This window comes from Perca flavescens, chromosome 12 (assembly GCF_004354835.1).
Source record: "Perca flavescens isolate YP-PL-M2 chromosome 12, PFLA_1.0, whole genome shotgun sequence".
NCBI lineage: Eukaryota > Metazoa > Chordata > Actinopteri > Perciformes > Percidae > Perca > Perca flavescens.
Genome location: NC_041342.1, coordinates 1743248 through 1766498, shown reverse-complemented (window position 1 = coordinate 1766498; position 23251 = coordinate 1743248). Strand labels below are relative to the sequence as shown.

Genomic DNA, 23251 nt, shown 5'->3' with positions numbered 1-23251 from the left:
TTGTATATGTTTCCTGACTAATGTGTATTTGTCTTATTCTGATGTGTGTGAATTTAGTTTTGAGCTGCTGTAAGAAGGGAATTTATCCAATGTGGGATATATAAAGTCTATCTTATCTTATCTGATGGAGTGCATAGTTACACCTTGAGTCAGGGATATGCCATTGCCACAAGCAGAGATCCAATCAGCTGCCAGATAGTGATCATTAGTCAGAATGCTGTCACTCCCATGCATGAGTAGGTAAGCCAAATCCATGACACGTTATCCATTTCAATATCAATCCTTGTTATTGAACACCATTGTTTTGTTAGTGCCATCTCAATAACCCATAATGCAGTGTCAGTGAAGTAGCATTGTACAGTTTCATATTTCATGTTCCAGAAGCTATACAGTGACTCAGGTTGAGGTTCCTTGCTGAAACACACTGCCAGGACTCCCGACCGCTGATGGAAATCATACCGATGTGGCTGCTGTGGGATCAAACCTGAGAAACAGGACCGTCTTAGTAACTGTCGGTCGAGTGCAAATGGTGGATATCTTACATGTCTCCATGCCCTCATCGTCTTCTTCAGTTGCAGCGGGTCGGTCGTAGGACTTGTCGATGGCTGCTCGGAAACTCTCGTTGCAGCCCCGACCCCGGATGATACGGGGGCGCGGCCGGTGGAAGGGGAGGTCCCCGTTGAGGGTTACCTCGGCAACTGCTGTCTGGAGGCTCTCGAGAGAGCTGGACTTCTTTAAGCCTAGTGATGGTCCCACATCTTTTGTGGAAGAACCTGATGGGAGGACACAGAGGAATGTACTGGAGGAACGTTTCACCAAACCTACTGAGTCCACAATGGTGGCTTAACGCTCAACTCTCGCCAAAATGCAACCTAGGGTCTTTTGTGAATGTACCCAATTCAAATTTTCATTTAAAAGCATAATTAGGAGGAAGCGGCACTTTTAAGATTGACCGTATTTTTGTTTTTGGTCAAATGGCCTTTGTCGTTAGTGAAAAACAATATTGACCTTGTAGCTGAAAAAGGATCCTCATATAAGAATGACATTTCCTCCTATGGAGTCCGTTCATTCGCATTCGGCGATCGACACCTAGCACTCCCATTTAAAAGGCCATGTGACTGAAAACGACAATACGGTCAATCTTACAAGTGGCGCTTCCGTCCTAATTATGCTTTGAAACAAAAGTTTGACTCGGGTACATTCACAAAAAGACCCTAGGTTACATTTTGGCAGGAGTTACGCTCTAATACTGCAAACTAGAGATGGTCCGATACCATGTTTTGCTTCCCGATACCAATTAAGATACCTGAACTTGTGTGTTGGCTGATAAGAGTACCGATCCGATACCAGTGTGTCATATATTTGATTATGTTTTAACAGCTGTATAATACTTTGTAGTACGGTCTGGCTCAGGTTAAACTTTTTGTGAAAGATGAACAAACACAAACAACGAACGCCGTAGAACTTTCTTTTATTATCCAGTTTGACAGTCAGTCATAACTGAATAAGGACATAAATAAACTACTTTAACCCTCTGGTCGTCCTCGGGTCAAATTTGGATTTCTTTCAAGCAAATTGCCCAAAAATAACATGGATTGTTCCATACGCTCTTCTCAAGTCAAATTAAAGATCATCAGATCACTACTTTCATAGAATTATGGGGGTTTTATAAAATGATGGTTTCTAAACAGTCTCCTGACTAAACTTTGACAGTCTGTGATTATCCACTCAATCGTACCTATTGGTGGAAATAATTCATAATTTCAGCTAAAAAATGAGGTATAATTGCATATATAAGAGGTGTATTGACCATGACTTTAAAAAAAAGTGTAAAACTAGTAGTAATAAGTGGATGTGGTGAATCTGGTTGTAGTGAAAAGAAGCGCAGAAAAAAGTGACAGAAACCTTGAAAAAAAATAAACGTCTTAAAAGGGTTAACCCGGGAGGAGAACAAGTTGCATGGTCGACAGGAAGACAACACAAGGGATGAAGGAGATTTTCTTCGGGGCTAAACCACCTGGTATCAGATCGGTGCATAAACTCCAGCAAACTCCTTGCTGATACCGAGCAGCATTTTATGCAGTATCATAGGCTTTTCTGATACTGCTATCGGAACATCTCCACTGCACGCTGTAGTATCTAATGAGGGCCTTAAGTCCATTTCTATTCTACACCAATGTCAGCTAACCAGCTACCACACCATTCTTATTCACTTCAAACAGCTGAGAAGGGAGGCAAATCTAACTTTTTCTCAGGAAATTCCTCTTAGGAATGGAGAAAAAAATATGTGCAGGAGTTCAGCAACAATGCTGTGAAAAAAAGTATTGAAAGTTTTTACTACTATTGCTAAGTAGCAGTTAAGCAATTAATAAGCGTTTAAATAGGCTACGTTCAGACTGCAGGCAAAAGTGGCCCAAATCTTTTTTTTCTTGGGTCAAGTGACCAGGTCAGACTTCTTCAGAAGTAGTGTGAACACTCAAATCTAGCTCAGATTAGATTTTTTTAAATCAGATTTAGACCACTTCCATATGTGGTCCTGAATCAGACCCAGGTCTGATTTTTTTCAATACTGCAGTGTGAACAACCAAGGCGGATTTGATGCAACTTTTACGTCAATCTACATAGACATTTATCAAAAGCTGCCCTCAACATCCGAAAGTTTTGAATAAACTGTGTCTCTGTGAAGCTATTCCCAACGCAGTCCCACCACTCCTTCGTCTCTGCATCCACACAGACCTCTGGAGGGAATTTGCAGCCATAACCCCGCAAAAGGGGTTATGGCTCATTCTTCTCCTCCTCAGCACCGGCTCATTCATATTTACAGCTGCCATTACACAAACATTTTGAAATAAAAGTGAAAATGCTTATTTCCTCCATAACCTCCCTAACTTTAGGGCAACAGTGTGCTGCGTCTGATGTCATCGTTATTGGTGTTTTGCGCATGCGGGTCAGTTCGAAACCGTAAACAGTTCACACTGGAATCTGATATAGGCCACATTTTAAAAGGTCATGTGAACAGCCAAACAAAAAATCCGATCTGAGCAAAAATTCTGAATTAAGCATTAAGACTTGCTGTGCAAACGTAGCCTAGTGAAAGGTTTTTCCCAATCTGTAGCATACTAAAGTACATAGACCTACAATCTAGATTCACTTCTGTTCCATTCTGACTTCACTGTATTTTTACATAACCTTCAACACGTCTTAATAACATCTTTTAGAACAAAATCTGTCCAGAATCAACATGTACACACTGACAATGAGTGTGTTGAAATATTATCAAGGTCGATGTAGTGCAAGAGAAGCAACATTATAATGAGAGTTATGGTACAACGTGACTTGAACTGGATGATTTTAGAGGATGGAGGGAGAGGATGAAGAACTAGTCACTTCCTGCCAATTCCAAATGACCAGCAACTAAAGCTGCCCAGAAATGACCTCAGAGTCTTCGCTGTGGAGTCATTTTAGTACGTTTTTTTTTTGTGGCGGATTCTGGAATTTGCTCCAGCCAACCTCACAATGACCCTCAAGGTGAACGTCCACTGGTAAACAGAACCGGGAAATAAACCACATCCTTCTCAGGCTGCATTCTCTGCCATTCTTTTTCTAACTCTTTTTGTTTTCAAGAGATTTCTAGCTTAAAATAACAAAGACCTGCTCCGTTCTGCAGACATGACACTTAGATCCTACAACACCATTTCAGACACACTAGCCCTCTCTCTTCATACGGTATGATGCAGAGAAGAAGAACTGAAACGCACTCAGAAAGGTGTATTTCCAGGTTTCTACTATGCACACGGGTCTGGCAAAAGAACGGACTGGATGCATAGAATAAACAATATGGCAAAAATGTGGCACATCCAATGTGTCACACTGGGACTCCTGCAGCCGCCGGCCGGTGAACACACAACACCAGCTAGGTATAAGTAATGCCACACTCCCCTTAATAGTGTTCCCACTATGGAGCATCTCTGCTCAACGAGTGAAGAAGAAACAGCTGTTGTACCTGAACATGCCTAGCCTCAGAGGACCAATAAGCAACTCTGACAACAGCACACCATATTTAAACCTGGACACTGTTTCACCAAGAAGGAAGCTGATCGTGTGTCTGTGTGTGCATGTGTGTGTGCGCAACATTCCTCCTGACTGACAACAAATTTCATTACAAGATGTGGCCCTAATTGAAAATAACAGCAACAGCAAAATAGGAGAAACATGACAGTTTAATTAAACTAAAAGACTATTTGTACAGTGGTGTGGGCGTACAGTTTGGCTCCCATATGGCTCCTTTCAGGCTGAGAACACGTACGGTGACAAAGAAATGTTAGAAGATAAGGTGAGGGGGTGTGGAGGTAAACGGAAGAGATCTCCCGGGTGGTGTCAACTTTGGAGCTACTATAGCAGAAGAAGGCCGACAGATTAACATGTGGTGCCACGAGGGACGGGAGTGAGAGAGAGAGAGAGAGAGAGAGAGAGAGAGAGAGAGAGAGAGAGAGAGAGAGAGAGAGGGAGGGAAGAAAAGAGAACAGCACAAAGTAAGGAGGGGAGAGTAAGGAAGGAGGAGACAAAATAAATGTGAAAGACAGAAAGATTGACACCTGTTTGAGCAACTTTTGCTAAAAGTTACAGTGCCCAGGAATGTCTGCACCTTTTTGAAAATGAAAATGTATATTTGTGGCCCATTTTTTATGGATTTGAGACTTTAGTAGGGACCTAGTTTAGTCACATTACATTGACTGTATTGGCAGTTTTTTTTCCTCCAATTATTATTTCAAGTGTAATGTACTTGAAACAAAGTAAAATGTTCAATACTTATGGTATAATATATAGAAATGTAATCAAATGGCCAGCCAGTGTTGTAGAATATTCTGTAATAAATCTGTAAACAAGAAGAAAACAATTGCCAAGCTTCTTGTTTACAGTGAGACTGACCGAAAAAATAATAAAGACAGAGGGGAAAAAAATAGAGATGGAAAATTGAATAAATGCAGAGTGAAGAAGTGAGGGGGGTTGGCAGCCCCCCATTCATTCTCATCAGCCTGTCTTGTTCCCTTAACGTCTCACTGAGGGCCCGGCTGATAGGCTTTCCACGCTGTACACCCACTTTATCTAAAGGCTTTGCCCAGCGCCACTACAGTCACACTTCAGCGGCTGTCTTAACGAAAAAGGATCATTCACACTGGGTTGGAGATCTGACAAACAACATTTAGTCACAAACATGAAAACGTTGTTTCAGGCTTACCTGGCCACAGAGAGTGTACTGTCTGTGTGTGTGTGTGTGTGTGTGTGTTTGGAATAAAATACTTTAAAGAGCTCATACTTTTCCCTTTCCTGTATTGTGTTATATATCTTTTTTGTGCATGTAATAGGTTTACAAAGTGAAAAAGCCCAAAGTCCCCCCCAAAGGGACTAACCATCTCCAACAGAAAACACTGTTCACCAACTGCTCCAAACAGCTCTATTGTAGTCCAGCCTTTACTTCAGAGACCAACGTGGTCACTTTGGAACACACGTTATAATGCTCACCTAGCTGCTAGCATGGCACGCCCTCATACTCTGCTTCTGACTGGCTAGTAGTCCTTACCTAGGTACTGTCAGGACACGCCCTCATACTCTGCTTCTGACTGGCTAGTAGTCCTTACCTAGCTACTGTCAGGGCACGCCCTCATACTCTGCTTCTGACTGGCTAGTACTCCTTACCTAGGTACTGTCAGGACACGCCCTCATACTCTGCTTCTGACTGGTTAGTAGTCCTTGCCTAGGTACTGTCAGGGCACACCCTCATACTCTGCTTCTGACTGGCTAGTAGTCCTTACCATGTGCAACTCCCAACAAAGATGGAACAGAAGTGAGATGTCTCACTCTGTAGCTAAAACAGAGAGCTCAACACACACACACAAAGAGGAGCTGCAGTAATGTGCAGTACAACAAAAAGATGGTGTTGTTTCTGGTATAACCTCTAAATACAATTATTAACCTGAAAATGAGCATAATATGAGCTCTTTAAAAAAGAAAAGCATGCTCATCTTTTTGCATTTCTTTTTGGACTTGAAACATAGTAAATTGTGAATAATCAGATCTGGGAACACAGCTCACATACAGTGTTTGACAGAAATTTTAAAAAGACAGCTAAAAAGGATTATTTCAAATCTGGCAACCAGTCAGGCAGATGGGAGTAATCAGTGTCAGTGTGTTTGGACAGAGTGATCCCACCGTGTTCACCAGCGACAGGCTTACAACAACAAACACAGAGCCAGAGGTGGAAAGAGTACAAAAATACACTACTCCAGAAAAACTATACTATCATTACTTTGATGAACTTTTACTAAAGTACAGGTAAAATTACCGGTACAAAAAATCTACTCAAGTAAAAGTTAAAAGTAGGTCTATTAAAATTTACTCAGAGAAAAGTTACTTTGTTACTTTTTAACAGAGGGGGGAGATACACTTTTTATATTTCTACTTATTTAATATCTTATTCATACTTTTCATACTTATTTAATTAAATTGCAGTCTTTTGTTATTTGAAAAAGGCACAAAGCAGCTTCAGATTTGAGATTGTTTGATACGAGACAAGGCTAGACCTTTTCTTTCTACTCCGTGACCAATGTGATTTGAAATGTAGCAAAGTACAATACTTGAAACAAATCATACTAAAGTAAAAGTACAGAAAAAAGTTAAGAGTTAAAGGGGAACTATGCAGTTTTTTTTAAGCTTAATTTACCTTCACTGAACAGCTTGGGAGTAATTGGAATGGTTATATGACTTTTTTTCAGTTTGAATGGTGGTTGTCTTGCTCCCCCCTAGCGCCTGTGAGCGGAAAAACCACCCTCGCAACTTTCGGCGTCAGGAAGTATGGCGTGATATCAGGTCTCGCGATGTAACAAATTGCTTCACGGCACTGAACACATCCACCCTTGGCAAACAAAACAGAGAAGAAATGGCCAAAACTGCATAGCGCCCCTTTAAGATAACTGAAATAGGATCACTCCCAGGACACTTTCTCACAGGGATTCAAGATGAACTAAAGAAAAGGTTTGACAAAGTCTGCATGGAGTTGTGGACACTGCCAACAGTCCTGCTTTGTCCTCCATCACTGGAGTGTCCTCGTCCAACATGTGGCAGCGGCCTGTGTCAATAGGCCTCTCAGCCAATCACAGCTCAGGGGATGAGGGCTACTATAGCCCATCTCTCAGAGCTGTCACAGTCTTCGGTTTCAGCAGGATGGTTGTGTTTTGGCTTTGGGAAACGCACCATGGATCATTTATACTTACTGGGGAGTTGGGATTTTTTTTAAACGTTGGTAAAGAAAGACCAGAGGGCCGCAAAGTGATAAGAAACCCCAGACACTTCAAACTAAATAGGGAGAAATCTTTTAGCCCACAGCATTAGGGAACTTTAATTGAATTCCACTGGAAAAATACCTTATTTTCTCATAATGTTCAAACTAAATATCCACCTTAAAAACAATTACAACCAGTACCTGTGCCCTCAAATCGGTCTGTGTAAGGCCACGTTCAGACAGCCCACGTCACTCTGATCATGTAACCGGAGATCAGACATAGAGAGAGCCCCGTACAGGAAACATCACTGCCTCTATCGCTGCCACAAGAACGCTTTAAAACACTATGAGGGTAAAAAAAACTAAACCCAAGCACTGAACTGCCCGGGAGTCCGTAATAGCTGAAGGTTTCCTGCAACAACAAAGCTCTCGCTATATCTCACTCCTCTCTTTTATTTCTCTCTCTCCCTGTGAAATGAAGCTGCCTTCAAGTGCAGTCGGAAACGTCAAGATCTATAAACAATTTGACAGGAAACAGTAGTAGTGAACTATAAAGTCTACTTGTGATTTGTTGGGGGGGGTTAAAGAGCACAACAGGACGTCACAGAAATAGGTTGTTTCATTGACACTGCCCCACTTTTATTATCCATTTTCAATACAGAACATACATGATATCATGTATATATATTGTGCAGCCCTATGTCAAGTTGTTAACTTTTCCAAGTCTCATTGCAACCGTACAGCTGACTCACTTGTTGCCTCTATTCGGCAGATACACTTCCTAAAATATGTAACACACAATCTGATCCTTACCGACTCATGATATCCTAACACGACAGAAAGTTGGAAACAATCTCCTGTCCATCTCATGGCTGCCCACACACTGTTTCAAGGTTCCAACAAAAGTATTAAAATACTAATCAAAGTATCCATCTGTGCTTTTCCTCAACACTTCTTTCGATCCTCTTGCCGCACTTTTTCCTCCGTGTTTCTGTCTTCACACTTTACTATCGAGTGAGAGTTCACAGCCGTACCTGCAGAATAGTACTGAGGCAGCTTCTCTTTTACACTCTAAAGCTCTCATCGCTCTCTTCCTCCCTCTCTACATGTCTTCCAAGACAGGATCCGTGTCTTTGGTCCAAGTCGCTGATATCAGAGGCAGGCCTTCTATTCAGCCGAGGTGATGGTGAAAATACACAAGACCTGACAATGACAGATGACTCGCTGTCAGCCTGCTGCCTTAACCAAGGACAGAGTGCTTCTGCTGCTGTCCCTCTCCGAACACACACCCACACACACACACACACACACACACACACACACACACACACACACACACAAAACAATTAGTGCTACAGCTGCATCTGAGCCAAACGGGAGAAAATCAAATCTGTAGTCACCCGACTGCTTTCACAACCATGCCTGCAACCTTAAACTGCGGCGGGGACTGCAAGTCTTCATTCTGCAGTCTGACAAATGTGTCTTGTCAGGAGCAAGCAAAACACCAAATACAGGGAACACCACACACACACACACACACACACACACACACACACACACACACACACACACACACACACACACACACACACACACACACACACACACACACAAAGAGCAGAGTGGTGGATAAACCTCCTGAAACATCATCTGCAAGTTAGCCACTGAATTTGTATTCGCAGATCAATATGTGCACTTTAATGTCCGCCATCGTTGTTCCTGTTTCAATTTGTGTCACGTCCTGCACCAGTTATGGATCGATCTGGTCTACAAAGCCACAGAGGCAGGTTGCAGTTCATTTAGAGTGCAAGTGTTCCCCAAAGTTGTATAACGTATCATCACATAAACAAACCCATATCCTGTTTGTATCTTAAAATCAAAAGAGTGAATGAAGAAGACATGGACTGTGAAGGTAGATCTGAGATGACATGACGGGCCTGGGACAGAGGGGTTGAAGTTGGTTTTTTACCCAACTGAACACGAAAACTGATGAAGTACAGTTACAAAGTTTGCTTCTTACCATCTATCTTAGTATCTATATGTAAACAGATGTTATCAAACTTATGAAAGGTGACTGTTTTGCAGACTATCTCAATGGCAAATGTGACTGAATGTATTCACTAAAATGCAACACTCAGCACTTGGCAAAGATCATCTGCACATGCTGTACATTGTCAGATTGTCTTTTATATATATATACCTCGGAGCAGGCCCTAACCAATTTGGTGCCTTAGGCAAGACTTCAGCTGTTTGTTGCTTCTTCCGACATTTTTGTCGCTTTTCAAAGTTTTTGTTGCTTTTTCCTGACGTTTTTCTTGCTTTGTCGACCTTTTTGTTGCTTTTTACCCCCAAAGTAAAATCTGGGTTTTGCCATTTTTCCAATGTTTTTGGCGCTTTTCTCGATTTATTATTATTATTTCTCTATTTCTCAATATCTTTAATTTTTCTTTACTCATTTGGACTGCTGTTGCCCCTAGCCTACCCTGCCTATGCCGCCGACCGGCCCTGAACCATTTTGTTTAGTAACTTTATGATATTTTGCTAAAAAGCCTACCTTTTTCTGATCTGCTGCAGTTATAATTTGCTTAAAGATGTTTTCTGTAATTGCTAACTCCACTTTTCAACCAGTTGTCTTGGTAAAGCATAATGTTCATTCCACAGCAGTAATTCTATCAGTATGTATGTATATATATATATATATATATATATATATATATATAGTCTGATCATCGAGTGGTGGAGATGTAACGGCTCACGTGTACAGATGAGAGGGCAATTTTGTTTTGATTCAACACAACAAACGCCTGGAAGTACGGTGGTCGCTACGGAAACCAAAACTTGCAAATTTGGAACCAATGGTTGTATTCGAACCAAATCTTTCCAAACGATTCCAATAAAAAAAAAAACGATTCCATTGGAATCGTAATATTTGAAACGATTCCAAGTTGGAACCGGTTCTCAATGCCCAATCCTAATGGAGACTCTGTTGTTGCACTGATTGGATAAACTGTGGGAATGTAGTCTACATTATACAGAATGTGCAATGAGAGCCATCGTAGTGCAGGTAATTTCCTTCCTTTGCCTGATAAATTGCGGTGCATAAGTCGGAACGTGCTAAATGTAATGGGATAATAAAACATAATGTGGTATAAGATCATAAAACAGCATTACTTTCTGTACGAATCAGGACTCTCAACATAAATGTCAAACACAACTTCTAGCCGTCAGTCCCAGGCCTTGGATATGCACCTGGAGAGGAAAAGGTGATGGAGGCAAAGTATTCCGTTCTACCTTTCAGCGCAGCAGTCCTTACCTGTGTTGGTGTCTGGACGAGGGGTGAGGTTAATCTCGTCGGCTACTGTTAAAGGAAGGGGGGCAGGACAGAGGGGAGGGGTACAAACATTTGAGGGTTCAGTTAGTGCAAATGACATTCCACATGCAACATCCAGGTAGCGCTGCAAACATCACAAACTGCTTCATCTCAATTAGGATCGGACGCCATGCGAGACAAGGAGGTGGGGGGGAATGGGAAATGAAAAGAGGGCTTGAGGATAGCAATCAGACTTGTTGTGATATCAACACGGCACAGAGCAGCAATCTGGCGGAGAAGATTAGATATGATTATAGAGAGTGCGAGCGGAGAGACGGTTGCAGCCAAAGCAATCAGCGACTGTTCGAAGCCATTTCAAGGTGAATCAACACTGGGAAGTTCTTGACTTTGGGGCAAGAGATGCAGAGTCTGTTTCCATACAGAGGCAAGGGGGTGGAATACATTCAAATACAAGCATCATGTCTGAAACCTGGGGCCGTGCAGGGATTATGTGCTAAAGGAAAAGGTTTTACAGACTTTGAAGTAGCTGAGGTGCGCTGAGTTTATCAAATGACTCCATAGAAAAGTGAACACCAGCCTTAAATGCTTAACTTCCTCAATGCAGTTAACCCGACACATCTCATATTTACAGAAGAGGATTAGGGCCACATGTGAAAAAAAATTATTTGAGTTCTGAGTTTGAAGTCAAGAAAAGAATTTCTTTTCCCAGAATTCTGACTTTAATCTCAGAATTCTGAGAATAAAGTCAGAATTCTGACTCTTTTTTTCTGAATTCTGACTTTAATTTTTAGAATTCTGAGATTAAACTCAGAACTCAATAAATTTTTCACATGTGGCCCTAATCCTCTTCTGTACATATTCTAAGGTTGTTGGGCGAAAGAAAAGGAAACTGTACCACTTAACTTTAAACTAAAAGTTTTGTGCTCCTGGGTTTACCACTTGTAAATCCCCCAGTATATAGTAAATCCATCCATATCATATTCTGACACCAACAACGTATGGCTAAAGAAGTACTGTAGCTAATGCTTAACCCTTGAACTGTATTTTAAAAATTGTAGAACGAGAAATAATGATGACACAAAGGGCAAACCAAGAGGCTGAGGCTACCTCCTTCAGCTGATATGGATATGTCATGTTCATATACGGTGTGACTGGAAGCAGGTGGAGGTTTTCACATTCTGCATCAGTTCCTGTTCATGGACAACATGTCTCATTTCCCTGGAATCTAATGAGCATCATTTTGAAAAGGTTTTGAAAGTTGTACCTAGATCCATGCTCTTGGACTTGCGTGTCTTGATGATCTCCAGCTGAGAGGCGTCTCCAAACTGCTTGGTGCGTTTCTCCGACATGCTCTGGCGCCCAAAGCCTTCCCTTTGGAAGTTGCCGTCTGGATTATTTTCATCTGGATTCAGGGAGCTGGACGGAGGGTTGAAGGGTGTGACAGGGAGGGAGGATAAGATTGGCTTTATTGATCCCACACGGGGTAATTTGTGTCACAGGATTATAAGGAAGGACAGATAAATAGTATAGATAACATGACTAGCATTTTCTATATAAAATATGGAGACTTCAAAAGGTACTACACGAGGAAGAGAAAGAAAAATAAAACAAACACAGATGTGGCATTAGACAGTTAAAAGAGGAGTGTAAGTGGATGTCTTCTTTGAACTCATCCAGTTCAAAGAAGGAAACTAAGAGTGAACAAGAGATGGAGGGACATCTGGGAAAGAATTAGGAGAGCTGAATATGTGGAAAAATAAAAGAGAATGGGTTGGGGCAATGAGGGACGGAGGCAAGAAACAAAGTTGGAAGATGGCACGGGCGAGAGAACGAGTAGGCTGACAGAAGACAGAGCTTTACATAGAAGAAAGTAAATGGGTGGCAGATACATAATTAGAAGCAGAGAAAGAGAAAGATGAAAGTGAGACCAACAAAGAGGAAAAAGCAAACACAGAAAATAATTGTATGAAGAGAAAAAGACAAGGGAGTTAAACAAAAGAGGAACAAAATAAGATATGACAAGCGAAATCAGAGGAGGAAAGAGAAGAGGAGAATAAAGAAAAAAGAAAGAAATGATGGCATTAAAAAGAGATTGTGGTGAGAGAAAGAGAAATGACTATCAGGCCCAAACCTAAATAAAGACACGATGAGAAACAGAGGTACTGCTCTGGGAGTCATTATATAGAAAGATTCATCCTTCCCCATCACAGGAACACACACAGACACACACCGTGCATGTGGGGGCCACGCATTGGTTTCTGATCACAACCAATCAATGGATTGAAAAGTAAAAATAAAAACATACTGTGTGTATTGGATGATTTGCTAATGGTTAGACGCTAGAGCAGGGCGATATGGGAAAAATCTAATATCACGATATTGTTGGCCAAATACCTATTATTATATATATATTATTATATATTGTAGGGTTGACAATTGGTGCTTACAAAAAAATATTTACACACTGAGATTTTTGATAAATAATCATCAGTAAAGTGGATATAATGTCTAAGTGGGTAAAGGCAAATAATAGAAAAGCTAGAACAGTCTGGTAAATTAAAAAAAGGACGTGGCCGGGTTGGCTCGGTGGGTGGAGCGGGCACACATATAGTGAGAGGTTTGTGCCCCCCTCCCCTTTCTCACCTAGCTGTCCTATCAATTAAAGGTGGAAAAGCCCAAAAAAAGAAAAAAAAAAGTTAGGTTAAGTCAGACTGAGTGGTGAGTGTAACCGAAGCAGAGGGACAGACACAGAGCTGTAGCCGAGCCAGAGTAGAACACTTTTTAATTCATTAACTATCAGTTATCAGGTAAATAAAACGCTGATACAGATCATCTGCAAACTGCCAAAAACAGCCCGATAATCCATCTATTCCTACTCTGAACCCTAAATTGCTCCCGATGCTGCGCCATCGGAGTGTTAATGTGCGTAAATGTTTATCTGATGAGCAGGTGGCACCTTGTACAGCAGCCTCGGCCACATGTATGAATGTGTGTGAATGATGAATGGTTCCTGTACTATATTACTGTAAAAGTGCTTTGAGTAGTCATCAAGACTAGAAAAGCGCTATATAAATACTTTACATTCCCAAACTCTTAATGTCAGCATTATGTTTGAGGAACTGAAGGAAGAATTGAGGTTTGCCCACCTGTCATTCTGAGGGGGCAGCTCTTTGGCCCAGGGCGGCGTCATGTCAGCAGTAAAGCCCACATCGTCGTGGGAGCTGGACGATGATTGGTCGGAGAGGTTGGGAGGGAGGAGCGGCGGCCCGTCGTCCTCTATGATCACCGTGTCGTCCTGCGGCATGTTGACGGTCGGCGAGAGCTGATAGTTTCCTGCAGGAGACACAATCTCGCTTTTGAATTCTTCTAATATATAAATGCTTTTAATTTATTCATAGACCGTCAGCCTTGTCTGTGGAGTTTCTCTCCATGTTCAAAGAGACTAATTGCATTTGTATTAAACATTAACAATATGTGGGATCAAACAGAACAAGACAAGTTGAATTTATTCAAAATATCATTAAACAGGATATGGACTGCATGTTTATTTTCAAGAGCAGTTCTCATTACTTTGTGTTGGAAATAAAATGCCAGTAGAACTTTGCCCAAAATGCTATATATCAATATAGAGTTTTTTTTAACACAACAGACAGGCGGTGGTGTCTACATTGACAATTAACCTGAAAGTAAAATAAGCTTTATCATACGTTTGCTTGAAAATAATCACCTACCCTGACAAAAGTCTGTGCATCTTACACTTTTATACAGCAAGAGTTATACCACTCGTGTGTCTGTACTGTATGTTAGTGGAAGTACAGGGCTGGAGCTGGGCGGCTAGTAACTTAGCTTAGCATAAAGCCTGGAAGCCCTGGGGAAACAGCTAGCCTGGTTCTTTCCATTGTTCAATTTGTTACATCATAGTAGAGGAAGATAGAAAATATATGGATATAATGTCTAAGTGGGGAAAAGGCAAATAATAGAACAGTTACAACAGTCTGGTAAGTTCAGAAAAGTACATCACTTTACTGTAATGCAGCCTTTAAACCAGGAAAAGACAACACTTATGTCATATTACGATATCCAAAATCTAAGACAATATCTAGTCTCATATCACGATATCGATATATCAATATATTGCCCAGTCCTACGTCATAGTGCAACTACTCCTTGACAACAACAAAAACCTGTTCATCCATCTGCCCCGCACTTCTGTGTTCTGGTTGCCTGGCAACTTCATGGTGACCACAAGACTCCAGAAAGTTAGTGCTTCTGGCTGGGCTTTTGCCAAGAGACAGTTAAAGTACAAGACTCCCACCACAACAGTTTAAACCAACAACATAAAATATGTGAAACCAAACATTTTACAGCTAGTACAGTAGTGGTAATCCTGAACAGTGGACAATGGCTAGCTGTGTCTGCTCCCAGTCTCTGTGCTAGGCTAAGCTAACCACCTCCTAGCCTCAGCTGCATACCTAATGCACAGATGTGAGAGTGGTATCCAACTTTTCATCTTACTCTCTGCAACAAAGCCATCAGTATATATCATTTTTTATACCGGTAATAGTAAAGTTGTTAATGTCTCATGCTTTTCTTCTCCTCAGCGTTCAGTACGATGTATACAAAACACACATGGATATCCATGAAGTTCACTCCGCAGCTGCTGATTACTCTGCACTATAGGGCTGCACCATATGAGAAAAGTATGCAATAACATTGTTGAATACTGCCATAACGATATTACTTAACGATAAATAAACAGATATTAAAGTGTACTCCGTTCTGGTGCTTTCAGTGTTCTGCTGAAATACAACAAACTGCTTGTTGAATTGAAAACAAATAAAAAGGAAATAATTTCCAGCATTCTTTTCTTGAACAAATTTAACATTGAATTGAATATAAAAGGCACCACTAAAAAAAGAATGACAGCTACAAAGTTATAAAATGCAGTTATCTATTGATATTCTCTTTCGACTAACACAAAAAATGCGTCTTTTGCGATATGGTATTAAATGTGTTTATTTTGCCACTTCGTGATAAAAAAAAAACTACATATTAGGCAGCCCTACTGCACAACGACCACAATCACTGTCAAATGACCTGTGATGTGCATCTATACAAAGTATGCATACAGTACATTCTGAGTTTCAGACACTGACACTCAGTTCTACAGCTGCTGATTGAGAACTAGGTCAATGTGATTAGAAATAACATTTCATACTATTGGGAGGACATGTCATGTCTACCACACCTGTGTAAGTGCAACAGGATTCGATTGAAATAATTAAGATATGAGAAATAAAAATAGCGCTTATGTCTTTCAGCTCCTACTGTAGGAGGATGATAGAAAAATAACTGTTACAGTTACCCAGCTCAAAAGCTGGTCAGTTACCCAGCTCTTTTACACAACATCCTCGTGCATTCATCTATTTGTGGCAACTGCTGTATCAAAGCTTGAGACTGCAGGACCCGTTTAATGGGCCAGCTGCAGGAAAACAAGTTTACTCAATCAAAAAGAGAAGAGAAATACAGGGTAACTCTTTAAACCACAAAACATATTTTGAAGTCTGAAAGCAGAGTGAAACTGCTCCTGGCTAATCAGCTTACACCAAGTGGAGTTTGGCAGCACAATGGTGTTCCTATGTCAAAACACTATGATTAATTCAAGCTGTGCCCTCACAAATAAAGATAAAAACTTCCCCGTGCTGAGGCAAATAAATAAAATAGCCCTCTTTCTCAGGCTCTGAAAAGCAAGGCTTAAAAAGCAATTGAAATGCAGCGCATGACTTTGTCTTTAATCTGTATTTTGAAATTGGGGAGGGGAGGTATGTTCTCTGCATGAAAAGAAGGGCAGCTTCAATGCATCACAAGCCTTGTGTACTGAGTTCAGGGAGAAGTTTGTATGTCTGTAGAAAGAGTCAGGGCTTTAAAGACGGAGACCTGGGGGTCCTAGCCAGGCCTGCTGTTTGGTTCTCAGAAGCAAGCCCCGTGGAGATGAATGTGCTACTGAAGCTAGTCAGATTGTATGTGTGTGTGTGTGTGCAAAAGTAGTTTAAAAAGTCAACTGTCACTGTTCTTTGTTATTTGCTGTGAATAATAAGAAGTTACAAAGTGACCTTTTATTCAAATCAACCCATTAATGCACTTTGTACTTTCTTAACCCTGTGTTACCAGGTGTTTTTTGTGTGTGTGTTTGTGTTTAGTGAATGCAACACAACTTTTTATTTTAAAGATTTTTTGGGGGCTTTTGCAGGAGTAGATAGACAGGAAATTGGGGCGCCAACACCCCACAAAATGGTAAAATTGTGTCATTAATATCCACTGTCGTGTCAATAATATAAAAGAAAGAATAATAATAATAATATTAAATAAAAATGCTAGTGTTGTTGTTTTCTTAGTTTTGTTTTGTTTCCGTCCGTCATTGACTTGCATCCTGCTACACTGGTTGTTGTGTTGAATGTGTGTAGACACTTATGTTTGCATTGCGGTATACATTTACATAATTTGGGAAATTAATTCATCACTTTAATACCTTACCTTTTTTGGGTGTGGTCCAGCTAGATTAGACATAGTGTTAAAATTGGGACGGAACGTTTTTCAGGATATATATCCTGCCTTGGATGTGCGTGGGTATTTTTTACTGACAGGCATTCTTCTTGAACAACAAAGGCTGAAAAGTAGCAGTCTGTGGAAGTTGCACATAGTCGTACCATCCAACGGCCGAAACAGTGGCGGATAATGTGTATAGACACGGCTGGAGCTTGATAGCTCTTTAATACATTGCTGATAATGAAAAAGGAAAAGTAACTAATAAAAGACATTTGTATGTGCATCAGTTAGAAGTATCTGAGAATGCATCTGCATGTTTGTAAAAGAGCATTTACCCACATATACAGGATAGGTGTCCTGAACTGCATCTGCAAATGAGTGCGAGTGTGTGCACTTAACAGTCAGACCTTTACTGAACTGTGAAAGTGGCTTTAGTGTGTGCGTGTGTGTTACTTCAGCCCCGTCCTGCTGTGTGTGTTTGTTATTCCTTGGGAATTTGGGAGTCCGGGTGAGTCCTCTAACACAGCATGGTCACTTCTCTCTCTCTCAGACCACACACACACACACACACACACACACACACACACACACACACACACACACACACACACACACACACACACACACACACACACACACACACACACACACACACACGTTTTATACACACAAAACCGTCCACACACAAACGCGTGCATTCACAGAACCACTTAATCCCATTTCCCTAAGCAGTCCAATGCGCGACACTGAGAATCCCATCAATGTCACAGTTTGAATAACTGCAGTACAATCAACTGGCAGCTACTGAGCAGAAAGCCAATGAATCTGTCAACTCACTAGCCTAGTAAATGGAGAAAAAAAAACGCCTCTTTGTTTTAGCGCCAGCACCCAAGGGCAGCCATCCGCCAGCAACAATAGCACTGCCATGTGGACGGAGAGCACACCCATCACCTGAGAATCAAATCAAAACACACGCATTATCTTTCCCAGGGGATGAAAAGTTTTTATAGATGAAAATGGAGATAGCAATAGGTGAGAATAACATGGGGTGAGAGACATTCAAAGGAGGATTTTTTTTGTTCGTCTTTTCATTTTGTCTTGCCTCGGTTTATTTGCATAATTAGTAAGGAGGTTATTGCCAGGGGTGCTGGGCCTTGAAAGCTATTGGCCTGAAGGAATAATTAAGTCTCTCTCTTATCCCTGGCATCCTCAGAGTGCAGAAAGCCAGCGAGGGATCTAAGAGTGTGCACGGGCCAAAACGCAAGCTGATATGTTCTGAATGGGAATGATGTTGTCTTCTAAGAAAGCCTAATGCATTATTTACATGGCACCCTTACGAAGAGAGAAAAAGACAAGCAAATGTAAAAGACACCAGACAACAGTTTATTTCATTCAAAATTTGTTTATTTGGATAAACCCCTTGAGATGTATCACCTCGTTTTCGAGGGGGTCCCAAATCACAAACTTGATTTGAACGGATTCAGAAACCATGGAAGAAGAAGATCTAAAATATTTTACATGACAAATTGGGGTTAAATTTTCCCTTTGGTGGTCAGGAAGAAAAAAAAAAAAAAAAACAACACTCCACTGGGTTGATTAAGTGTTTAATAAGCAGGGAAATGTCTCAGGTGTCTGTGATAGTTAGTGATTATATAGTGGGCATCTCTCCACAGGCCAACCTCGGAGGTTTCTTGCATCTGGTGTCCCGCCTTGTTAAGGTTAGGTGAAATATTAGAAGAAGCAGACCACTGGAGCCAGCCCGACATCTTCATTTCCCTGCTTAGCCCTGCCAATTTGCAGTGTAGCAACACCCAAAAGCCCACATGTCAGAGGATCAATAAGCAGTAGGGCTGCAACAACGAATCGATAAAATCGATAAAATTTGATTACTAAAAAAGTTGGCAACGAATTTCATTATCGATTCGTTGTTTCGCGCAACTATTACGGCACTCAGTAGCGGAGATTAAAAAAAAATTAGAGTTGAGCGCGGAGCGGAACAGCGCGGAGCGAAAGAAAAGGAAAAAAAGCACAGAGCGGGGGTAGAGGAAATACGGAGAGAGACGGGAGAGACCCGTAACGTTGTTCTGAAACACTCGGCGGAGGCAGAGAAATCAGTACGACCTAATATAAGTCATCCGAGGTGTGGGAGCATTTCACACTAAATAAATCAGAAACGTGTTAATTGCAAGATAAGCAAAAGCGACACGGCATGGCACGGGCGCACCACGGTGATGAGTCAGCACCTAAAACGTAAACATGTTGGAGTCCTTGATGAGGAGGAAGGGAGTTCAACAGCAGGGTAAAGTCACTACACTATCCTCCTTCTGTTCCGGTCTGAGTGAGGAACGTACCGTCCCTCCAGTAGCTCTTCTGGTGCTGCTGTTTACTCGTTATCCAGCTGACTAGCATGACAAGCTAGCGTTAGCTCGGTAATAACAGTAATAAAGCAGGGGTGGTATAGTTTACAAGACTAAAGACACGGTTTTATTCACTCGCCTTTTTTGGCCCATTCATTTTTCAATCTGTTGTCAGGTATATATTATGAGCTTTGTCCCATATCAGTTATTGTTGACAAATATATTAGTGTGTGGTGTATAAATGAACTTAACTTGCACTTACTACAATGATGGTAATAATTTAATGAATAAGTGTGTGTGTGTGTGTGTGTGTGTGTGTGTGTGTGTGTGTGTCTCTGCGTGTCAGTCTGTGTGTACCTGTATCTGCTATTTGGGTTACTTACCTTTACACAACTATTAACTAAAACAACAAGTATGTATGTATTGAGTTGATGTAAATTAATGCTTTTTTTTTTATCCGATTAATCGAAAAAATAATCGACAGATTAATCGATTATTAAAATAATCGTTAGTTGCAGCCCTAATAAGCAGCAGGTGTTGGTAATTAATTCCATGTGTATTTAATTGATGAGTCAGGGGCCGTGGCACCGAAAGTCCTAATCCTGGACGCACAGGTGTGCTTTTGTTGTCTGTGAGACGTGAAACATCTAATGAGAACAAGGCGTAAATGCTCACAGGAGCAGCAGCCGACAGCAGCTCTGTTCTGCTCTCTGCTCTGTTCACAGTAATCATTAATCTCATTAATTATACCTTCATTCACTATTAATCACAATGTTCATGTTTAGGACTCGATGCATAGATAAACTGGCTGCTGGACGCCCAGTAACGCTAAATTCTCAGACGGAGATCTAGCAAGTTGTTTGAGCCGGCGGGCGGTTCTTGTGCATACAAGAAATAGAATCCTGCCAGTGCCACTGGTCAGGGGGCACACTCACTTTTTTTTTTTATCTTGTTTTAAGCCCCCAAGGATTAGGCAATGGTTAAGGTTAGGGTTGGGTGCCTTGAAGTCGACGGTCGCAGCGCTGCCTTGAAGTCGATGTTGGGGGCTTAAAACACCATCGAGCTTGGATGTCACTAAACACTAGGACAGCGCTGAGGTGAGCTCATTCAAGGTGAGCAGCGCCATGTTTTCACTGGAGATTTTAGAGCAGGGGTCGGCAACCTTTTTGATATGAAGTGCCCTTTTCAAAATTTCTTGTTTATTAGTGTGCCATGTTAACATTAAGTTTTATTATGACATCACATCAAAATGTAATATCCAGGGAATCTGTAATTTTATTCCATAGCAAAATTTGATAACATGTATTTCTCATAATCAGGACCTTGTAAGTATTATTATTATTGTATATTATTATTATGATTATGGAAACATGGTTTTAGTATGCAGTCCTGATTGGTGGAAAATGGGCTGACAAAACTATCACTGTCAAAGAGCCTGAAGGAAAAGTTGACGTGGAAAAGCCCAGCTTTAATGATGAATGGACTGATAAGCAGGTCCTGTATGCCTCATTTTCAATGAAACGATGCTGTGGCAAAATAATAACACAACCAGCATCATTATCAACATGAACATAACGATTGTGTCATTCACGTGCATATTAAGTAGCCACATGTATTTGTTTTGGTCTTATAATGCGTCCATATTTGCCACTCAAGCGGAGAGGATGGTTTCTTCAGCCAGCTTAAGTTTATAAGAATTTGTCCAAATTTCAAGATTCCCTGCAAACTAAGATAAACAGACTACAAACCGACAGCTTTTGTTTTAGCTTGTTTTGTAAAAATTAGCTATTTGCAGAGTATAAAGCTGTGTTTGCGTAAAACAGCGCGGTGGACAAGAGTGTAGTGAGCAGACAGAGCAGATTGAAATATCGCCTCCTGCATGTTAATGCCGGTCTACACAGCTGAGTGCATTGATAAGTATTGACTTTTAACTCACGAAGGTTTAATGTAGCCTACTTACAGTAACGAGACTAGCGTTAGTTCATCTGCCCCAGCGGCCGTTGGTAATCCTCTCTGTATTGTTCCCAGTCAGAGATATGAGTCTATCAAACTACCGTAAATAACAGGTCGCGCACAGGCGCCGATTTATGTTTTCATCCGTGGGTGCTCACACGCGCACACCCTTTAAAAAAAAAAAAAAGTAGTCAACAATGTTTGCATTTCAGAACCTTAGGAAATGGACAGCGGCCGACACGAACACACACGCCATACTAAAGCCGTAAAGTAGCCTATCTTTCAACTCAGGACAGCGCCACTTCTCACAGATAGAGATAGGATTGGGGATGAGAAGTTTAATCAGCTTCGTGGGAAATTATAAATCAATGCCACCGCCATGACCAATCACTCTATGACAGACGCTCCACTAAGCACCACCTGCAATGTTTAATATTAAATGAATGTAAAAATGAACTGGGAGTCTGGCACACGTGGGTGCTCAGTATTTTCCGTGGGTGCTCGAGCTCCCACGGTATCGGCACCTATGAGGTCGCGCAACTGTGAAAGATGTAATTTGGCATGCGGATGAGAGAGTGCTTCAGCATTTCAACCATGATTTCAACCCATCAATAACTCTCTTGCACACATATTGCCAGCTTGCCATTGGTTAAGGTGCCGCGTGCCCATGGTGGCACGCGTGCCTAAGGTTGCCGACCCCTGTTTTAGAGGAACATTAAGAAAAAATCAGCAGTGACTTTATTGCTTTCCAGGCGCTAAAGTGAGACTTGCAGCAACCTGGCCCAGGGATGTATCGGCCATGTCGGCTGCAACGACATTCCCTGTCGGAGCTCCGGAATACTTACACATAACTTCAGTAATCTCATCGACTCCCTCACCAATCCCTCTGGGGGAAATTCAATCACTGTCTGTACCTGCAATGTTATGTGCTTTTTACACTTTTTTACTTTTTTGCATCCTGTTTGGCAATTGGGGTTTAGAAAAGCGCTCTACAAATTATTAATTATTATCTTTTATTTTATAACCCTTCCTGTTCTTGTTACGGTTGATGATCATGAACTGATCCACAAGGTACGATTGAGGGCAGAGGGACAAATACCAATGAATACTTTGCATTTAATCTATGAGATTTTTCTTTGTTTCCTTCCTGTTTTGTCCTGGTAAGTGTAGTCCTCCACGTTACCTCTCCAGCTTTCAGCTACTGCTGCTACTGTAGGTCTATGTCCAGCTGGTGGCAATATGTTACCTCTATCTGTTATAAAAGCACTGGACCTGTCTGCAGCTCATCTGGTCGCTAGGCCTGGAACAATTATGACATCATTGTCTAATTGTCCATTTATTTTACATAATCGCTGTTCCTTTGTTTAAAAGCAATGAATTAGCTAAGGTCTTAAGGCCTATGACTGGTAATTGTTGATCTTGTTTAGATATGCAAAATTGTAATCATATAAGTGATTTGTCGGACTATATATTTTTATTATTTCAATTGTATATACACGTTCATAGCAACAAAAATGACGAGGGGGATACAGTTAGTTTTTTTTATGATAATAAAGAGCCGTGGTTTATTTCATAGGCTGTGTATTAGTGTTATTACATTATCTGGGTCACATGACAGGGATAGAACCAAAAGATATACCCTGGGATTCATTCAATTCAATTTGTTTAAAAAAGTAATAAATACATATATACTGTATATATTTTAACTTTGACTGAAAGGGACGACTATATTGTTAATCGCGAATATTTCTGAGACAATTAATTGTATAGCAAAATTTGGAATTG

At 41.0% G+C, this 23251-nt stretch overlaps 1 protein-coding gene across 8 annotated transcripts in view; it reads right to left on the bottom strand.

Annotated features, from left to right (window-relative positions):
- pard3ab (par-3 family cell polarity regulator alpha, b) overlaps positions 1-23251 on the bottom strand; it is a 334540-nt gene that overhangs the window by 104286 nt on the left and 207003 nt on the right. For 5 of the 8 annotated variants that reach the window (XM_028593795.1, XM_028593803.1, XM_028593797.1 and 2 more), the window contains 4 exons: positions 13757-13943; positions 11875-12026; positions 10593-10637; positions 543-773 (listed from right to left, as the gene is read on the bottom strand). In XM_028593795.1, the coding sequence (XP_028449596.1) occupies positions 543-773; positions 10593-10637; positions 11875-12026; positions 13757-13943 (615 nt within the window). The remainder of the gene's footprint in view (positions 1-542; positions 774-10592; positions 10638-11874; positions 12027-13756; positions 13944-23251) is intronic. The other 3 variants (XM_028593796.1, XM_028593800.1, XM_028593802.1) reach the window with 2 other exon arrangements.